Source organism: Crocodylus porosus, unplaced genomic scaffold (genome assembly GCF_001723895.1).
Source record: "Crocodylus porosus isolate Cpor-Errol unplaced genomic scaffold, CroPor_comp1, whole genome shotgun sequence".
Lineage (NCBI taxonomy): Eukaryota > Metazoa > Chordata > Crocodylia > Crocodylidae > Crocodylus > Crocodylus porosus.
The window spans coordinates 13,420,663-13,442,146 of NW_017728886.1; the positions used below are offsets into that span (position 1 = coordinate 13,420,663).

General features: G+C 44.1%; 1 protein-coding gene across 4 annotated transcripts in view; it reads left to right on the top strand.

The window, feature by feature from the left end:
- Positions 1–21,484, top strand: part of DPP6 (dipeptidyl peptidase like 6) — a 731,733-nt gene that overhangs the window by 571,241 nt on the left and 139,008 nt on the right. For all 4 annotated transcript variants that reach the window (XM_019530500.1, XM_019530482.1, XM_019530507.1 and 1 more), the window contains exon 7: positions 1,777–1,858. In XM_019530500.1, the coding sequence (XP_019386045.1) occupies positions 1,777–1,858 (82 nt within the window). The remainder of the gene's footprint in view (positions 1–1,776; positions 1,859–21,484) is intronic.

The following is a 21,484-nucleotide window of genomic DNA, read 5'->3' on the forward strand; positions in this document are numbered from 1 at the left end:
TCTCTAGCTGTCCATGCCGGTCGCCAACATCAGCTTGCAGGGACATGTAGCTTTCCTTCACATAGAGAGCTACACCCCCTCCCCTTTTGTCAACATGATTCCTCCTTTTGGTGTCTGGCATTTCTGGTAGAGCACACCTAGATGTCTTCTAGAACGGGGGCACCAGAGAAAGCCTCCTCCTTCCCACAACTGCACACCTGTGAAAGAGGGGGCAGAAACTTGCTGTACAGCTCTTCCTGGCTGGTGCCTTTTGGCAAAAGCCCTGTGAAGGGAAGGTGATTCTTGCCTAAGAAAAGCATTAACCCCTAAGGATTTGCTCAGTTTCACGGGGTGCCTTAGAAACAAAATACATTTAATTTCTAGTGTCTGATTACTGCTTTCATTTTCATTCCCTTCTGAAAGTGGGGAACAGAACATAGGATGTTTCGAGAAGGATAGTGCACTGGAGAATGACACAGGAGCAAGGCCTGTGAAAGACATTTTGAGGCTTGGTATGTCCCAGTAGGGAACTGCCCTCCCATTTTGGCAACAGGAAATATGGGATCTCTGAAGACCTATTACCTCTACCTTCTACAGAAAACCATCTCTGGATCTATTCCATACTCATCATCATTAGGGGTCTGCTGTGCTTAGGGGCCTGGTACAATTGTGCCCCTGCTCTCCTTTTCTAGTAGGCCCTTCCCAAGAGACCTGGGTATTGTTCCCAGCATTCCTGTTGGCCCAATGGGCATCCTTGGGCTTCTCCATGCTTTTCTTGTCCCCATGTGGCGGTGAGAATACTTCCTTCCTTTTTAAAGCCTTTGAGGTCAGCTACGAAAGGTGCTATTCAAGAGCTTTCTTGGTATTCTCATCTGTAGAGTAGTATTTTATAGAAATAATTAGGCTTGTAATAAAGTGACTTCAGAATATCAAAAATAATTGTGCATGTTGAGAGTAAACACCATCGAAACAATGGGAGCTGGAAAGAGTGCAGTGCCTGCGGTGCGTCAAGGTGACATTATGTAGCACTGACATTTACAAAAGCGGCCTGCTTCTAGATTGTATTTGCCATGTTTGCTGAGGTTCTTCTATAAAATGAAAGTAATGGATGAAGGAACAAGAAAAGTATTTCAATTTTATTTTTTTAACAGAATGAGAGATTGGGTGTTAATAACAGTTTTTTCCCCTTGAAAGCCAGGCTGCATATCTGTTTAGGAGGCAGTTACAGAGATGCCAAAGCTTCCTGCCATCATATTCAAAGGAAAATTATCAGGCAGGAAAGTCATAAAGCAAAGAAGATGAAATTATCTTTTTCTCATAGCAGTATATTTCAGAACAGTAATTATTGTTTATCCTCTCTGGATATCGGAAGTGTTGATAAATATAATTATTTTGTTTGCTTTCCCTTGACTAATGCTTATGGCTTAGGTGAATCAATGGTGGAACTAATGTATTTAAGTCTTGTATTAATGAGAAAAAGAATTTCTCTGCTAAGGGCCTGATCCTGCCAACACTCGTTATTTGGCCTGGTACTAACTAACCGATAAGTCATCCATTGACATTCAAGAGCGAGTGGGGACAGGTTCCAGCTGAAAGACAGACATTTTAAATGAGTGCCATTATTAGACCAGCTAAAATAGTTGGAAAAAATCTTCTTGTAGGGTTTTGGGTACAAACACCCTTCTTCAGGCAAAAGGATTATCTGCAGTTGTCCCTTAGCAGAGCTTCCGAACTGAAACAGCTCAGGTCTGAAGGATGAAACTCTGGAGGCTGAAATCTTTGTGTCTCTTTTTGCAGGGATCCCCAGAGTCTGTATCCCCCTGAGGTTAGCAACGCCAAACTGCAGTATGCTGGATGGGGTCCAAAAGGGCAGCAACTGGTAAGCAAATCTAAGTGTACAAATGAGTTTGTAAAATTGTTGTAATTCAAGAGGTACTCTTCCTCATCTCGTTTCTTGGAGCCCATAGGGCACGTGGATGTCTTTTCCCATCATTCCCATCATGGAAAAATACTAATTCAGACCTGGACATTGTGGCCTCAAAGAGGGCATTCATCAATGCACTAGTCTGTCAGCACACAACTCACTAAGACAAGTGGAGACCTTGATGTGTGGGTGTTTTGGCATTTTGGGCAGGTACCTACTTAGGCCCACCATACGAAATAGCTAAGTAAAAAAAAAAGAAAAAGAAAAAAAAAGTAACTTATAGGAAAAGCCACCAAGGCTGTTTCATATTTACCTCATACTGGCTTTACTTTACTTTATCTGTTGTCTAGGTCCACCCTACCTTGACCCTTCTGATGTTCAGTTCTGCATGTGTCTAAAAGGGCAAAGGGCTAGTTATATCAATTGATCTCTAATGGCACCTGCAAAGAGCTTGTTTTAACAAATATAAGTTGTGTATTTATATCTTAAGGAAGGCAAACCAACAGATTTTCTTTTAAATATAGGAAACTAGCAATATGTCAATGGCAATCAGAGATAATAGATCTGATTCTCCTGTTGGGCATAGAGGCAAATTCTCTATTTCTACCTGCTTTATACCTGGTTTATAACATTTCTGCTTCCCTGAAGCTTCTCCAGACTTGCAGCTCTGTTAAAAGTTTAGGCACAGTTGGCAGGGGGAGGCCATCCCCAGAGGAGCAAGGGATGTTGCAGTTGAAGACTAATGTGTATTGGCCAGTCCATGTGGAGAGTGGGTCCAGAGCTGTACTGGATTTGCAGTAGACTTGGCCCATGATGATTTGTGAAATGGACATAGGTAGAATAGTGAGACGGGTCTGAGGGGTTAGAAAAAAAAGGAGCCCAAGTGGCATACTCTGGTTCAAAAACCATCATGGATTCTTCATTGCTCATGAATGAAGGCTTCCACACCATGAGAGTCATGAAATACCAATTCTGTCATCTGCTATCTTGGAATTCACCCATCTTATAGCAAACGTGAACCTATTTTAAGCATTTTTACTAGTCATTTCTGTTGGAAACAGCAGAGCTTACAGAGTCCGAAGGACACTTTTGAACAGTTGATAATATACAGTGTATGGTGGCATATGTTTAAAGATATTTTCAGTAATCAGAGACTGCCTTTAAGGAAATTTGAAGAACAATAAGAGATTCCTCCCCTCCCTTGCCCCTCCTCACATGCATTCATTTGATCTTTATTTTAGTTCAGCAAAGGAAGCAAAACAGAAGTTCCAATTTTCTAATCTGAAAGTTGACTCTGAATTGTGCTAATGATGTTCTGTAGTTCACAAGTGCCTCTCTTCGTCCTTCGGTCTTGGCTGTAGCCATGTTGGTCTAAGGACATAGGCGGACAAGGTTCTTTGGGAAAATCTGATCTCCTTTATTAGACCAACTAAAATAGTTGGAAAAAATCTTCTTGCAGAGTTTTGGGTACAAACACCCTTCTTCAGGCAAAGGAAGTGTCTGCAGTTGTCCCTTAGCAGATTGTCCAGTTCTGAAGGAATACTGTCATTACCTGCCTTATGCTCTTTGAATGCTAGCAATTCCTCCAGATTCATCTTTAGAGCAGGGAACATAGCTATGTCACAGCCAAGCACAATGTATTTCTTAAACACATGCTGTAACTGTTCAATTATATAACACAAGGAGAAATGTCTTCCTGTGTTGGCTGACGTCCCTGTACCACTGAAATCACTGGAGCTTTTTTTCATTGATCTCATTAAGAGCAGATTCAGGGTTTTAATACCTTGAAGCATTGGGTTTGGTAGACCTTGTTCTAGCTAGTGTAAGTGAGGCTATTCTTTTAAGTATCTACCATATTTTCTCATGTATAACACACTCCAAATATCTCATGCACTCTGTTTTTGGAAGGACACAAGAAAGAAAAAAAAATCTTACCTTGGAGTGGAGGCTGGTATGTTGGGTCTGAGGTCTCCAAGCCTGGGGGTTGCATGGGGAGACCCAATCTGGCACAGCGGTGATGGGGCTACGCAGCAGGTCTGACCCAGCAGCAGTCTCAGACTCAGTGTCCTGGGTCCAACCCAGCATGTGGCTGTAGAGCCAGTGCATGGAGTTGGAGCCAGTTTGCTCAGTCAGACCTGGTACTCAAACTGCTGACCAGCCTGTATGCCAATCTGATCTGGTGTGGTTGCGGGGGTGGAGGGGTCCCCACAGGTGTGGATATCTGGCAGTAGGGTGCAATCACAGTGCTCCAACACTGCTACCATTTTGTCCCTTCCCTCCTCCCGCCCTCACCCCCACTGCCAAAATATGAGACCTGTGGGGAGCCCTTTTCTTTGCATGCAGTGTGCACCCCAGTTTTCTCCAGCTGGCTTCATGGAGAAAGATAAAGGGTTATATGTGTGAAAATACCATATCTGTTACATGAAACAGCATATCCCTTTACCACTTCTAAATGCACTGTCTTCTATTTTCATTGCATTCACTTTATTCACGCTCATTATTCAGTGGCACTTCCTAAAGTGCTGCAGTACATAGCGGTGATTTGCATCCTAGTGCAATCGGTGTCTGCGCTGATGAAGTTCTCTGGTCACATCATTGAGTCTCCCTTCGTAGAAGCAACTTATTAGAACCCAAAACCTGTTCTGTTTTGCAAAATGGTTGACACATTTCCTCTCCAAAGGCTTACCAGCTTGGCACTGTCTACACATGCCAGAAGAAAAAATCCCAGGATTTGATCTCTCTATCAGGAGATCATGAGTCAGACCTAATTTGACTTGGAAATCAGGAGTCTTGTGATTTTTTCATGAGAGTTGGCTTTACTGTGCTGTGCTGGCCAGAGTCTCTGAGACCACTCTCCTCTCCTATTCACAGCACATCTTTTGCCCACTCCTGTTTTTCATGTGTTGGGAGAGAAGGGGTAATGGGTAATGTTTTCTTTGTACTACTTGCTTATTTCCTGCCTTAAAGGACAGCGCGTCTCCCTGACTAGGACAGCTTTCCAACTGGTTTGTGCTGCTTTGGAGCCAGGACAGAATTTGACCTCGAAGGCTTCTTCTTTTCATAGCTATTTTTTTAAACACCCTCCCCCACTTCCCTCCAAGGGGCAGCTTTTGGCCACTAACTTCTGCTTCAACACTGGCAGCACTTTCTTGGGCATGCCTAATGAGACTGGAAGGGGAAGAAAAGTGAAATCTGAAGCAGAAGCAAACCAGTGTGCATCCTTTATAAAAATCTTCTCCCAAGAGCACTGTTCCCTTTTTCCTTGCTTTCTTTTGTCTTTTCCTGTTATGTCACCAGTTCATTTGAGATTAGAAAGTCCTTGGGACTCCCCACTTGTCTGTGCCAATAGAGCTATATACATGGAGCAAATAGTGGTGCTGAGACAATGGGCTTGAGCTACAAACGCAAACACATGTCACTTCTGACGCTTGAAATGAGTGCTTTGCCCCCGGTTTTCTAAAATTTAAAACCAATGCAGTTGGCTGCCACTCAGCGATACCAGGACCTGGACCAATCGCTCTTGTGGTCTCTACAAAGCCTTCCCATTAAGTTCAAGAGCCTGAGAAGAAAACTGCAGCTCATAAAATGTCATTTAACTACAAGTAACTTAGCAAGCCCAAGCTTGACCATAAAATGAATATGAGAGTGATGCTACAGTTAGCAGAGCAAACAATTTGCTGGCATGCATCAACCAATGTGCCTCAAGCAAAACGAAGGAAATTATTGTCCAGGTCTACTTGGCATTGGTGAGGCCACAACTGGAGGACTGCATCCAGTTTTGGGTGCCACACATCAAGAAGGATGTGGAGAAGCTTGAGAGAGCCCCGAGAAGAGCCACTCGTATGATTAGAGCCCTAAAGAGCAAGCCATATAAGGAAAGGCTGATAGATATGGGACTGCTGAGCCTAGAAAAGAGAAGACTTTGCAGGGATTTGGTGGCAGCTTACAAATATATCAGGGGAGAGCATCAGGGGCTAGGTGAACAAGTATTCAGCAAAGCACGCCAGGGGAAAACCAGGAGTAATGGTCATAAACTCCTAGAAGAAGGTTTCACTCTGGATATAAGGAAAAACTTCTTCACAGTTCATGTGACAACACTCTGGAATAAACTCCCAGTGAGTCCTGGGAGATCTTCAAAAGGAGACTGGACACACACCTCACTTGATCTTTCCTGCCTGGAGCAGGGGGCTGGACCCCATGATCTCAAGCAGTGCATAGCCATCAAAAAGGCTCTACAGGGGTAATAAAACTCTGGGTGAACTTGGTGCCTGAGAACCATGCAAGAGTGGCACCCTCGGTTTTTCCACAGGAGAGCTGCAGCATGAACAGCAACAATGTAGGTCCCCCTTCCAGCACAGTCAAACCCTGAGCTTGTGCAGCCGCCTCCCGGGAGTGAGTTCAGATCCATAGTTAGACACTTGAATAGAAGTTCTTTGAGAATGAAACTGTGGAAATCAGGCCACTTTTGTCTAGGTGCCTGTAGGGATTTCAGTAACTAACTTTTTATGCATCCAGTTTAACATTTTAACTTAAAAGCAATAGCCTGCACCTATTAATAGCAACATCTTGGGGCCTTGGTGCTATTTTACTTGTAAGCAGCTGTTGCTGTTAAAGGGCACACCGTGTGAATACATGGTGGGGAAGCTGTACCTAGGAAAATGCAGCTGGCAAGCAGCTTTTACTTTCCCAGATTTTTACTATTTCCATCAATTGTACATACAGATACCGCCACCTGGACTAAGGGACCAACAATAAGGTTACTGAGCTTAGAGTGCTTGCCTGCACTGACAAGGTAAAAGTACTTTTCACATGTGCTGGCACTGACAAGGTAAAAGCATTTTTCACAGTTACAGATCAGATACAGGAGGAAACAATTCTGTACAACTCAGTAGCCAGGCATTATAATCCAATAATTCTCCCTTTCTCTGATCAGAATACTCATTCTGCAGTGAAGAGGGACATTTTATTCTGGGGCTTCCAGCCTAGTCTATTTTTTACCGTTTCAACCACCTCTTCAAACTGTCCAAAACATGTGGAAAGGGGATTATGTCTGTACTTATCTTCCAAATGTTGCTGAAGCTCTGGAGTATAGTACAGATATGCCAGATAGTTCAAATTCATCTCTGTTTCTGCAGAAGACAATGGGTCTTCTCGATTGTACGTGCTTTGGGGCAGACCTTGTCTTTAATATTTGTGTGTTGTGCAGCTTCAAGAGTGCAGCTGGCACTGAAAAGATAAATAACAATGATGGACATGGTATTGTGTGATAAGGAATAATAAATCCTCTAAGAATTCTCAAGTTCAGTAAAATATTTATGCCAGGTAAAAGAAGTAACAAGTCACATGTCAAAGTGTTCTTGCATCCCTTGAGCAATAAGCAGCAATGCTGGTAAATAGCTCCCCGTAATTGATATTGCTGCATAAAAAGTGCAATTCAATTAGGAGCAAAACCGGAATTCATTCCTGTGCTGAAGATGTGAATGACAGATGATTCTGCAAAAAGCCAGGATCTGCCTGTTTAATTTTTCTTGTATTGAATGATTTCAACACAGTAGCATAGATCACAGGCTAGCTGGGTTTTATATGGCTTTTTCAGTTACAGAATGCTGGTTAAATGATGGCACCTGGAACTAAACCAGACTGACTCCTCTAATTAGCTGTTTTGTGCTTGCCTGAATTCATGCCTGTCAGTCCAGGTTAGTTCCAGGCAAAAGTGCTGAACAGATAGCAAGAGGAAGACCTCTTTCACAGGAGTAACTGAATCATCTGTTATTGCTTCTAATCCAGCAGGGCTTTTGATCTGCAGTGAGACTATAACTCCTGTAGATGCACTTGTTTCCAGCATTATTGCATAGATCCTGCCTCATTCATTTTTCATGCTGCTGTTCTCTCACATTTTCTGTTGCAGTGACATCTGAATCAATAGGAAGCTGCAGTAGGCTGCATGTAGTTATTCTGGATTGGTTTGCACCTTCTATATAAGGACAAGTTACCCCTTCCCTAATAGCAGGAGCAGTCCCATTTGCCATGAAACATGAAGGAGTTAATTCAGGACCTAGCAGGCAACCTTTACCTGGTTCTTCTATCACGAAGAAGATAAGAAGAGCAGTATGGACTATTCAGTCCAAGTTCTTTCCACCCATGCCCTAAAAGTGATGCCATGTGGAGTCCCTTGTGGGACACTTCATACCTTTACTGAGTGCCTGGCCTGGTTTGTTGGACAGCATGCTTTGGCCTGAGAGTAGGTTCTTAAAGTTTCTAGTCATTGGGGGAAAAGCCACCTTTTACTTTTAAAACTCAAGACCTACAGGGCTAGCGCCAGCTTTTGCAGCAGAACCAAGCTGCATGTTTTAGGGGACACTCTCCTGAAGAGCCTTTTTCAGTCTTGCTTCCTTTACTGTCTCTTGCTTTTACTACTGATTTTGGTAAGCCCATATTCCCTGTAAACTCCACGAAAAATGGGTTATATTTTTTAGTGCTTTGTTGTCCACAATGCCCTATGATTGCACGTGGCTGTCATTTCCTTTGGCAGCAGTGAACTTTGTGGGTGCGTCCAGATGAGCGCGGTCATGTAGTATGTGGCGCCGCAGACATGTTTGCAGCACCACATACCTCACCGTCTGGTGTTCTCCACGCTGCAAGGGCACGCTGCCTGAGCATGCAGTGCACTGGGGTTTTTTTCCATTGGTTTTTTTGACCTCTGGGTTATCCAGGAGTCGGAAAAAAAACCATGGGGGAAAAAAAAATGGAGTAACGGATGCTTGGGCAGCGTGCGCTGCTGAAAAGTGGAGCCAGGCCACCTGGAGCAGTACTGCACTGCCGGCCAGGCTCTGTACAGCAGAATCACCATGGCTGCAGCCCATGGAGGCCCCCAGGACCCCAGGTAAGGCTGCTGGGGTGAGCACAGTTGCTGGCCCCAGCCTCCCCTACCCCACCTGGGGCAACTTGCTGCACACCAAAGCACGCATGGCACAGGCATTTCCTGCGGACAAGTAGCTGTGGTGCAAAGTGCTCCACCGCTAGTCATTCCCAGGGAACCAAATGTCCACTCACATCTGGATGCACCCTATACGTTTGCCCTTCATGCCCCAAGGAGGAAATCCTCCAGTAAATCATTGATACGATGTCTGTTGATGATGCCAGTATCCTTTTCCACATCAGTGTTGTTAGCACCACAGCTGGATCAGTGAGGATCAGTGCAGGAAGAGTAAGTCAGGCAAAAGCCATGTCTTCCTGACACTGATAGAGAATATTAGTGATTATGTGAAGTAATGTTTATTTCATGGTTATTTACTGAGCTTTTGCTGTGGAAGAAAACAAAACCTTTTCACCAAATGTGAAATACAGGGAAATGGCTCTGTTGGCTTTCAGAGGAGAGAGGAACAATCAGGGCCGGATGCAGGCATGGGCCACCTGGGCGGCCACCTGGGGCCCAGACAGAAAGGGGGCTTGAAAACGGTAATTTAAAAATTATTATTATCATTATCTCTGGCAAAGGGGGGCCCAATACTAGAAGTTCCCCCGAGGCTGCCAGGATCCTAGGTACAATGCTGGGAAGAATGATCCAGAGACCGAGCCAATTACTTGTAGTCATGCAGGGCATGTGGGGGGGGGGGCATGGCATGTGGCTGCGCAGGGGCGGGATAGCATGCAGCCGCAGGGCATGTTATGGGGAGTGGGCAGAGCACAGGGAGCACTCCATGGCTGTCTGGCACAGGGAGCATTACCGGGGTATGGTGCATGGAGCGTGGGGGCATGGCGGTGTGGGGGTGTGATGCAGCTGTGTGGCATGGGACATGGCCTTGGGGTGTGGTGGAGGTCGTGCGCGGGGGGTGAGGTGCAGGTACGGGTGGGGGCATGCTGTAGGTGGGGGCATAGCATGTGGCTGCAGGGTGCCATGTGGTGAGTAGGTGTGGGGGGTGCACCCCACCCTGTGCTGCATGCTATAGCTAGCAGGCACTGCCCGTGTCCCCTGCATCCGCCCCCCGTGTGGCACCCTGCAGCTGCGTGCCATGCCACCCCCACACGCCCCGCCTCCCGCTGTGCGCCATGCGTGCCCCACGGCTGCAGCCAGTGGGCACTACCCACATGAGGGGGCATGGTGTGTGGCTACAGGGTGCCATGCAGGGAGAGGGTGCAGGGGGCACACCCCATCTCGCGACCAGAAGCTACAATTGGTGGTTGCTGCCCACGACCCCCATGCCGGCTCCCTGCGTGACACTGCAGCCACACACCTGCATGCCATTGCCCCTCATCCACCCTACTGCCACTGCATGCTCTACATGCCTCTATAGGAGAATCCAAGCAACTACAGGCCAGTCAGTCTCACCTCCATCTTTGGCAAAGTCTTTGAAAAGATTATTAAAGCTCATATATGTGACAGCCCAGCAGGAAAAATTATGCTGAGGGGAAACCAGCATGGGTTTGTAGCAGGTAAATCATGCCTGACTAATCCAATCTCTTTTTATGACCAGGTTACAAAACATCTGGACACAGGAGTAGGGGTTGATATCATTTACTTAGACTTCAGAAAGGCCTTCGATACAGTATCCCACCCCATACTGGTGAACAAGTTAAGAGGCTGTGACTTGGATGATTACGCAGTCTGGTGGGTGGCAAATTGGCCAGAGGGTCATACCCAGAGAGTGGTAGTGGATGGGTCAGTATTGATCTGGAAGGACAGGGCAGTGGGTCCTGCAGGGCTCGGTCCTTGGACCAATACTCTTCAATGTCTTCATCAGTGACTTGGACGAGGGAGTGAAGTGTACTCTGTCCAAGTTTGCGGATGATACAAAACTGGGGGGAGAAGTGGACACACCAGAGGGCAGGGAACAACTACAGCAGACCTGGACAGGTTGGACAAATGGGCAGAAAACAATAGAATGTGATTTAACAAGGAGAAATGCAAAGTGCTGCACCTAGGGAGGAAAAATGTCCAGCACACCTACTGCCTAGGAAATGACCTGCTCAGCAGCATGGAAGCAGAAAGGGATCTTGGAGTCCTAGTGGACTCCAAGATGAACATGAGTCATCGGTGTGACAAAGTCATCAGCAAAGCTAATGGCACTTTATCGTACATCAGCAGGTGCATGACAAACAGACCCAAGGAAGTGATACTTCCCCTCTATCGGGCACTGGTCAGACCACAGTTGGAATACTGCATCCAGTTTTGGGGGCCACACTTCAAGACGGATGTGGGTAACCTGGAGAGGGTCCAAAGAAGGACCACTCATATGGTTAAGGACTTGCAGGCCAAGCCCTACGAGGAGAGACTAGGGCACCTGGACCTCTTCAGCCTCCACAAGAGAAAGTTGAGCGGTGACCTTGTGGCCTCCTATAAATTCATCATGGGGGTACAGAAGGGAATTGGTGAGGCTCTACTCACCAAGGCGCCCCTGGGGGGTCACAAGAAATAATGGCCATAAGCTAGCAGAGAGCAGATTTAGACTGAACATTAGGAAGAGCTTCTTCATAGTTAGTGGCCAAAATCTGGACTGGGCTCCCAAGGAAGGTGGTGCTTTCCCCTACCTGGGGGTCTTCAAGAGGAGGTTAGATAGGCATCTGGCTGGGGTCACCTGAACCCAGCACTCTTTCCTGTCCATGCAGGAGGTCAGACTCGATGATCTATTGAGGTCCCTTCCAACCCTAACGTCTATGAATCTATGATGCCCTGCAGCCGCAGCCGGCGGGCGCTCCCCATGCATGAGGGGGGCATGGCACACAACCACAGGGTGCCATGTGGGCACTGCCTGTGTCCCCCTGCCTGCTTCCCATGTGGCACCCTGCAGCTGTGCTCCCTGCCCCCCCCATGTGCCGTGCTCCCTGCCCCCGTATAGCTGCAAGCCACACCTCCCCGCGTGCCACGTGCCAGGCACTCCATACAGCTGCGCACCCGACCGCACAGCCCAGGGCCAGTCCCCCCTGCCCTGCAGCAGGGAGCACACCCTGGCCCCGACCGCCTCCACCACTAGCTCTGCTTTTGCCTGTGTGTCTGCTGTCTGTAAGGCTCCAGGCGGCGCACGCGCAATTGGCCCAGAGCGTTACGAACAGACAGACACACGGAAGGAAGTGGTGAGTCTTTTATCATTTTAGAATGGCTTGGAAGTCTCCTAAATCTATGCCAGGGAGGCTCAAAACCGTACCAGGAAGCATAGTCAGGAACCCTGTAAAACATCTGTAATACCTGATTACAGAGTTTGGAAATTAGTGAGTGGGAACAAGTGGGCTGGGCCCGCTTCTCAGTAGTGCTTCTGGACTCAGCAAGGTGGTGGTGTAGACATGGCCTTAGTGTCCATGTGCTTGCCTTTCCCCGTCTGTAAAATGGGAATTATAGCAGAATGTTTTGCAGATTTGTCAACTATAGCACATACCTATCTTTTAGTGCCAGGTCACAAGGCAAATTTTGAACTGTTTCATATTATGTTGGCCTAATAAATGCAGGGGCATGGTGGCAGTTCATCTGCATCTCCGCAGTCAAACAGTAGTATTAAAATAAGTGGCCTGAATTATGAAATTCAGTGTGCCCTTTGGAAAACTGTTCTTTTACACCAGAAAAATGGCTCTTTTTACAATGGAAGGTAAAATTAATCTAATAATTTTAAAAAATGAATGTAGTATGTTATAATGACAGATATTGTCAGGATAACCTGAACTACACTCATAGACTTGAGTAGTCTCCCTTGGGCACTAGTACAAGCCTCATTAGGAACAAAAAAACCCAGACTAGATTAAGTTATACAAAACATTTTTTTTTTCCTGTTTAAACTTTAATAATAAATTCAGCCACTAAAATAACAGTTCCAACATTCAAAAACACATCCAGTCCCCCAAAATATACACAACAATGTCCCACCAGTAGTACTACCACAACCCAAATCAATGTCCACAGAAGACTTGTGTTCCCTTCCCCTCCCTCCCAGCTCCCCAGCACCTCCATCTATGTAAGCATTTGTGTTTCTTCATCTCTGCAAAATAATTCACCTCCACCCCTTCCTCCACAGAGCTCTGCATAATACAAATCTCACTGTCCTCCACTCATCTCTACCCCCAAGCCCCAAATTCATTCTCAAGGATTAGCTCATAAAAACCTGTGCTTCAACATTCAAAAAAGTTTCTGAAAGTTTCTGGTTTGGGGGCAGAAGAAGATTGTTTTTTAGCAAATTCCAGACATTCCCATCAGATTTTGAAGTAAGCATCTTTTTGCCTTCTCCCTTGGAGAGTGCTGTCTTGAAAGAGAAGCTTTTCCATTATTATGACTTCCCAAATGTTTTGAAGCCAGTCCATGATTTTAGGGGTGCCATTTCTCTTCTAGTCATTTGCAATTGCAATTCTTGCAGCCATTAAAACATGAGAAAGATTCTAGGGAACTAGCAAGAACAAGCAAATGAATGGATTGTAGTAGCTGACCTAACAGATGTTACTAATTTCCATTTCTAACCACTTTTTTCATGGAAAATCATCATGTATTTTCTGCTCTCTTTTTAATAAGCAAATGATGTGTTCAAGGTCAAGCAGAGTGTCAGCAGAAGAGCCCAGAATCCCAACTTTCAGCTCTTGATGCTAACTCCCAGACAAGATCCTCTTCTTAGTCAGACATATTATAATATAATAAAATATTTTAAATGAAACAGGGCAACATTTCACATGAAAAAATCTAATTTACAGTTGTGCCCTACATAACCGTCAGTGATATTAGGTTACAGAATACAAGCTAGTTCACCATCTAGAACTTAAAAGCACAATCAGAGTTCCACACTAAGTGGTACGTGTATTGATATCTACGTTAATGTAACAAGGCAGTTAGAAATTAAGATAACCCTGGTTGAAACCAGGACAAGGACTTCCAAGCAACCACAGTTCTATTTGCAGGCCTAAAATAGCCTCACTTCATCTTTTCAGTTCTGCTGCAAAGGAAAATATTTCTTTAAAATAAAGAACCCCACCCCCCAAAAGACCTCCCAACAGCTTCCAAAATTGATATAGTTATTTATTCAACTGGACACCTCGGATCATAGATCTGATTAGAATTCAGACAGCTTGGAGAACAGCTTGCTCAGAGAATAAAAATGTAAAATGCATTGCATTCAGTAATGATGAAATGTCTGAAGTTCAAAAAAACTTACATAGGCCAGGACAGGATATTAAAATAATATGTAAAAAACACCTTGGTGTGCCAGGAAAAATCCTTCTCTCTGATGTGAGAGAGAGAGAGAGATTTTTGGATTGCAAGCCCAGGTCTCACAGTTCCATGAAATAGTTTTCTGCTGTACTTGAAGTGGGATTGTATTGTGCATATCAGTGTTGACAGTTAAGCATCCATACAAAGATTTGAAAACTATGAGATATCACACGACCTTTGATTTAAAAAAAAGTCTAAACCACTCTTCCATGTTGCTGTCAGTGCAGCCAAATGCTGTATGTACCCCATTAAAATGGATTTTGAGCTTGTAGCTTAGTAAGTATAATAGCGCTAGAAAATCCTGAGCGTAGCATGGGACTTTACTGGACATTCTTCATAGAAAAATAATGTTACATATAGGAAATTTGTTATACAAGTCCCTCCCCTGAAATCAACTTATTATGCCAAAAAAAACCCTCTAAGTCTGCTGCCCTGTGGCCTCATCTACATGCACACCTGACTACACAGTTGTTACTGAGCAGTCATTCAGTATTTTTATTTAGTTGATACTGCACAGTAGCATCAGCGGGTTTGTGCCCGCTGACACTACATCGCTATAGCGATGAACTATGTTGCCATAGCTCATTGCTACAGCATGTAGCATCTTGTGTAGATGCACCTTGTCTTTATTAAGGCTCACTTTATAATATGTCTAAGCAGCCACCAAGCAGCTGTTTTTGGTCTGCCAATATTAATATGCAAAACAACAGAAATACATTATCCTCATAAACATATATCCTCATATATCCTCATATATGCACACAACTACAATATTAAAAATGTTGCACAACTGTTTTATTGTCCCCGCTTCCACTTTCCTCTGCAGTGTTTGCTTTGCTGACTGACTATATCTTTTCTTAAGCTAGAAGGAATGATAACCTATTACCGTACATTAGCCCCTACAGCCATGATGCTATGATGTGATAGAGGCCTCTAGGTATCACAGTAATAAATAACTAAGTTTTAATTTAGTTTTATGTTGAAGAATTTCTTAAAATATTTTTCAGCCACTCTGACTCCTTGGTTAAAAGCATCTCTTTGGTTGCTCTCATGGATTTGAGAGAAGAATTTGGCTCTTAATGTCTGTAATAAGAGGTATTGGCAAGACATTTGGCTGAATTCACATAACTTTCATAAGGTCAGTGTTTTGCAGTTTGGAGATTTACACAAACATAGTGTACAACAGTGTCTCCATTTTCTTTCCTAGTGACCCTAACTGCAGACATTTCTAACATTGATCCCACCTCCTCAAGTTGTAAGAGATTGTAACTGCTTGGAGATCAATGCACTACAGGTAACACATAGCCTTCGAGCTTAAATCAGGAGATGGGCATACTACTTTGGATGCATTTATGGAGTAGCCCTTGAGATCAGCTGGATTTCTATGCAGATCAGTCTGTCATTTGACCCTCTGTGGGTTGCTCACATTGTGGGAGAAAGTTCCAGCTTCCGTATCTGGAGAACTGCCTTGCCCCCAGAACCTGCCCTGCTTCTCTGTCTTTCTCATTTTCTATTAAAGGCTTTTGAAAGGGGAAGAATAGTCGTGCCTCAGCCCGGCAGGTTGTTCACAACGTCAGTAGAACAGGTGTGCATCCACACCGGCACCTTCCACCTTCAAGGTACCTAGCAAACCAGGTGCATCCCCCTGTGAGGACATCTAGGAGAAAGATCTTCCTACAGTGCTATAATAGGAGCATTTCACAAACTTTCTCAGTATGTTTTGTCTCTCATCCCTGTAGAGCTGAGGCAGAAATACAGAGGTTTTAACTGAAGATCACGTTTCAGAAATATGGTGGCCGAGCTGGGAAGTGAATCCAAATCTTTTGTGATATATGAGTGCTCTTGCCCTCTGTGACTTCTGCTGCCACCGGCTGCACTACAGGTCCCACAAACCCTTCCCGGTTCTTCCACCCCCTCAGCCATGAACGAGAGTGAAGGATCCTGACAGTGCTCTTGGAAGTCCTGAAAACTGAAAAGCTGGACAAAGCTGAAGACGGACCATTCATAGCCCCCCCACGTTTTCCCCTGGTGGATGCCTAATGTTGGAGAGTTAAAGAGAGCATCTTCTTTTCTGCAGTTTTGGCAGGGCTTGCCAGGGACTGAGGTGCAGCGTAACAGGGTTTGCAAGAATGACTCCACCACTGTATCAAACTTGTGTGGGGTCTAGATTTTGGGGCTTGGCTCATTTTAACTGTGTTTCCCAGATACTGATCTAAATACCACTTCTGCTGGTCTCTCAGCAGAACATAGCCTAAACTGGATTAAAACTGCGCGTCTCTGGGCATGTCTACACAAGATGCTGTAACGATGTGTTACGGTAACGTAGCATCAGTAGGCACAAACCGTGATGCTGCAGCTCCATTGCCATAGCAATGTACTCCCTCATTATAGCATGCTGCTACGGCAACGTAGTGGTTAAATATAACCATGCGCTGCCAGGATGGCGCAGTGCGAGCTGTTACTGTGCCGTCATTTCGTACTTCCTATCAAAGGAAGTACTACCAAAAGGTAGTACTAAATGACGTACCACAGTCCTTCCAAAAGGAAGTATGAAATGCAGGAACAACAGCACCATAGGGGCACGTGTAGATGCACCCTATATGCTCTAATCTCAGAGATAGCCATGCTCTCTATATGCCATATCCTTAACTCACCGAGGCGTGATTTGGCCACCTACCAGCCTCATCCACACGAGACACTGACTGCACAGTCATTACCGCACAGTCATTTAGTACTTGTAGAAACAAGTACTAAATGACTGCACAGTAACTGGAGTTACTGCACACTAGTGTTGCCAAATGGCTTTCTTGTGATGCTGACTGCACAGTAGCCCGAGACTACGGTGCAGTTGCATCATCTCACACTGTCAGCTATGCAACTCTACTGCACAGTAGTCATGGGCTACTGCACAGTCAGGATCTCATGTGGACGCAGCCACTCTGAATACCCATTGCAAAGATCCATCTTTTTAGGATGAGCTGAAACTGTGATCTATGATCTTAAGGATTTATCACCGTGATTCTCTAAAATTTGCTGAGCATGTGGAAGGTTTGCATGAACCCACCAGTGAAGTTTGTAATGGATGGCAGGGCTTTGTCATTTACAAAGAAAAGTGAAGCTGCACTGAATATCTCCTTGCCCCCATTCCTCCACCTGTAGCTGGTAAATATCTCCTTCCCACCACGTAAAATTTGGTAAAATAGTGATCATTTCTGGAGCCTTGGTGTCCCAACTCCATTTTTAAATGTTACTGTTCGTTCCCTTGCTGCCAAAAATATACTTAAATGATAATGTTGAAAAAGAGTTGGAAATCAGGTCTTAGTATTTTCAATGAACACCTGTCTTTATAGTTTTCTTACAATCTGTTTGAAGAATGATAAGATCTGGCATAACTGTGTCAGATGCATAAAGAATACCAGTGACAAGAGGATATATTGGAACCAGCTGAACATCAACGGGTAGATTATTTTGTAGATTCAACACAAAAGGTCCATCACTGCAGTATTCACTAAATAACATGTACTTCATCAGCAGAAGGCTTTCGTTGCTCATATGGTTATTGCTTTTGTTGACAGAAGGATGATGAAGGGGAATGGATAACTTTTCTGTACAATGCTTGTACAGCCTTTCTTTAGCACCTCAAGGTAAAAGCACCTAACATCTGCCTAAAAATGTGTGGATTGATGTGTTGATTCCCTTCAATAAAGAAGTTAATACCTGCTCCCAAAACAAAATAGCAGAAAACTTTTCTCTCTTCTTTGGTTTTCAGTTACCCAGGACTCCGCTTCCAGGTTTGTTTAGCAAGGGATGGGCCAAAGAGCATGAGATGTACTATCTCCAAGGTTTTGAACTGGCAAAGGGAATGCTAGAAATCTCAAGAGAGGCAGTTATGAATTTGCAGCCAAGGGACCTGAACTTGCTTCAGCTGAACTAAGTGTCAAAACATCCATGTGGTTCAACACAGGCATCTTCAGGCCCAACTTTGACAGACACATGGAAGTCAGGTAGTTTGGGAAAGTAGATGTGAGGTTCAGGAAGTAGCCTGAGACTCATATAATCTGCATTTAGTTCTTCACTGTGTTACAGAATTCCTGTGTGACCTTTTGCACTTAGTCATTTTCTGTATATGTATATGTATATGTATATGTATATGTATGTATGCTATCAACTGGGTTGTTTGGATAATACACCTGTTAGTATGCATAAGGCTTGGAATATTATAGTTATTGAGGTTGGCTAAATATGCTAATAAAAGTATTTTCAGGTATTAGCAATATTAAATATCACTGATACTGATCACAGTGTGGTTCCCACAAAAGTCCCTGGCAGGAGAAATAGTCAAACCTGACAACTCCCAGAGTGTTGTCAAATGTATGCAACAAGGAAGCTTATAAATTATTTTTCTCTTCTCTTTTGGTTACAGTGATTTTAGCACTGTTGTTTTTTGTGACAATAATAGATAAATGAACTTCAGGCAGAAGTGTCATTTTGAAGTCGATTGTGGCCCTTGAAGTGAGTTTTCCAAGGTCAAACTACAGAACTACACAGCTTTGGATTGCTTGATTCTACCTCTGTGATAAGTAAATTATTACTTGTCTTGTGCCTTCCATGAAACAATGATAAGAAGAGCGGAGGGCCTATGGTTCTGTCACTGAAGTAAGACTCAGGAAACCCAGGCTCTGGCAAAGACATGCTACATGGTCATGGACGCTACAGCTCACTTAATAACTCTGTGCATTTGTTTCCCATCTCTACATGGAGATCATATTACTCCCTTTGGTTTGGCTCGCTACTAAGAACATAAGCCCTTTGGGACTATCGCTTCTTGTATGTCTATACAACATAAGCACATGGGTACTAAAGGCACTTCTTGAATGCAAATAATACATGAAAATGATGCCCAGCCTGAATGTGTGATGGTTTCATCACTCCTGGAAAATGTTCGTGAACATTTCTCTGAAATGCACCAATTCCTAAGAATGAACTGCTTGACTACTCCCTCAGACAGTCTGGTTTGCTCACGAGAATACATGTCTTCCAGAAAAAATACGGAGATGTTATTACAAAAAAAAATAGAGTGTGAAATTCATTGTGAAGAACCAGTGAGGTCTTGCTGAAGGATAGACTACAGAGTGGTTTTTCTCTTTCCCCTATCAGCGAGGCTTTCACTGCAGTGTTATCAGTTTAATAGAAGTTTGAGCCTGATTTTGAGATGAGATTTCTGCTATTTTTAAATATAAAACCAAGTACAATCTGTGAACGGAAGTCCATTCATATTGACCGCAGCCCCCCCCCCCCACCCCACCAATAACGCTGAGGCCAAAATATGGGCTCAGGATTGTAAGACGTCAGTCCTGCAGTTGGTCATTTAAATCTGAGTAGAGATTCATTATAACCATTGGTCTCTAGCTGAGTGAAAATATTTCTCCCCAGACACAGAATTGGACCATAAATGTGAGGCACAAATCGCCAAAATAAAAAGGAGCAGAAGACTTGAAATGCTCTAAGATACCTCCCTGTAAAAGTGTCGGTAATTTAATGCAATAAGCATCTATAACATTAGGCTTGGGCAGAGCAGTGATAAATTTGGGTGATGTTGCTCGTTCAGGTGACAGGCTATGCATGCTGGAAATGATGGGGGAAACAGGACATTAACTTAGAATTCTGCCCTGGAATCGGGAAATAAATAGAGGCAGTAAAAATACAAAGGAATAAATTGATTTTCTGTCATCTGGTGAAGGAATTGAAAATGCACTCACCTGTCTGGGGGGAGGGTTTGACAGGGAGGGAGGATTGCAGTGGAATTAAAAAAAAAAAAAGAGGCAGGGTGGTATACAGCATCATTTAGGGCTCGCTGGTTATCTGACATTTATTATAACAGTTTTGGGATGTGGAACGGCAGACACGTAATGCAGTTACAAAGCGGGGAGGCTTACAGCAGATCAGCTGATTCCCTGTAAACATGCCATATTTCTGCTTTATCCAGTGGTATGTTAGTAGATGCATCATTCAGGTATAAATTGCCCCAACGTATACAGTAGTGCTCACACAAAATAGTTACCATGGATACATAACCTCCCCTCTGTTTGCCTCAGTATAATTTGTTCATATGTCTGTACTTGTAAGGAGATTTTTATCTACACAGGATGCTTTGAAAATGGGATATTTAATCAAAAAGGTCTAATTATTCCAAATACTTCTGTTACTAAAGCTTAATTTTTAATACCATGCTGGCATTCAGTAAAAGCAAATGGCACCGCAGAGGTCTGACCCTGGTTGCAAAACCATTTAAAACATTCATTTTCCATAGCTTGTGAGGCAGGCTCAGTGAATGAAGAAACCCTGATATATTTTACATGATTCAAGCTGTTTTGTTGCTATTAAATGATAATGCTTTAAAAGGATGTTAAAGAGCCAGGAGAGGCTTCTCGTGGCTCTTTTCCTCAAGGCAGAGTTTTGGTGCCTTTTGCCGTCCTTCCCCCAGGTTGGGCAAGAGACCAGCACGGCTGCCTGCGGGCAGTACGAAAATGGGCAAGCAACCAAAGAAGCTGGGCAGCAAATAGCCAGAACCTGCAGGGCCAAAATAAGGAGGTCACAGAGATTTTAAAATATGTTGGCCAGAAAAGAAAGACCAAAGGGTTCACTGTTAACAAGCCGAGGGGGACTCTTAACAAAAGATACAAAGAAGATGGAGCTACTCAACAGCTACTTTGCCTCTGCATTCATGAAAAAAATTAAGCTGCAGCCAGACACCGAATAAGGATTATTTGGATAGAGAAAGGGACAAACGGAGGGATGAGATAACAAAAGAGAGAGAGAGCTTTTGATGGTCAGAATGAATTCAAGGCAACAGGGCCTGGTGAACTTCATCCCAGGGTACTGAAGGAACTGGCAGAGGGCATGTCAGAGCCCTTGGCAATGATATTCAGGAAGTGGTGGGGTATGGGTGAGGATCCAGAGGACTGGGAAAAGGGCCAACATATCGACCCTATGGGGAACTGCGACTGGTTAGCCACACCTCAATACCTGTGAAGTTACAAGGGCATATCCTAAGAAAAGCCGTTTGCAAGCATCTGAAGGAGGTAAGGCCGATCGCTAGCAGCATGGAAATTTTAAGAAGATATGGTATCAAACAAATTTGATCGCCGTCTCTGACAAAGTTACTTCTTGGGTGGATGAAGGGAATGCTTTGGATATAGTGTATCTGGATTTCAGCAAGGCTTTTGATAAGGTCCCATCTGGCCTACTCATAAACAAATTGGAGAAATGTGGGCTGGAGAAAATGACTATAAGGTACAAGTTGTAAATATAAAACATTGTGTTCAACTGATACACACACACAAAAGTGTATGTGTGTATGTATGTATGTATGTGTGTGTGTGTATATATATATATATATATAT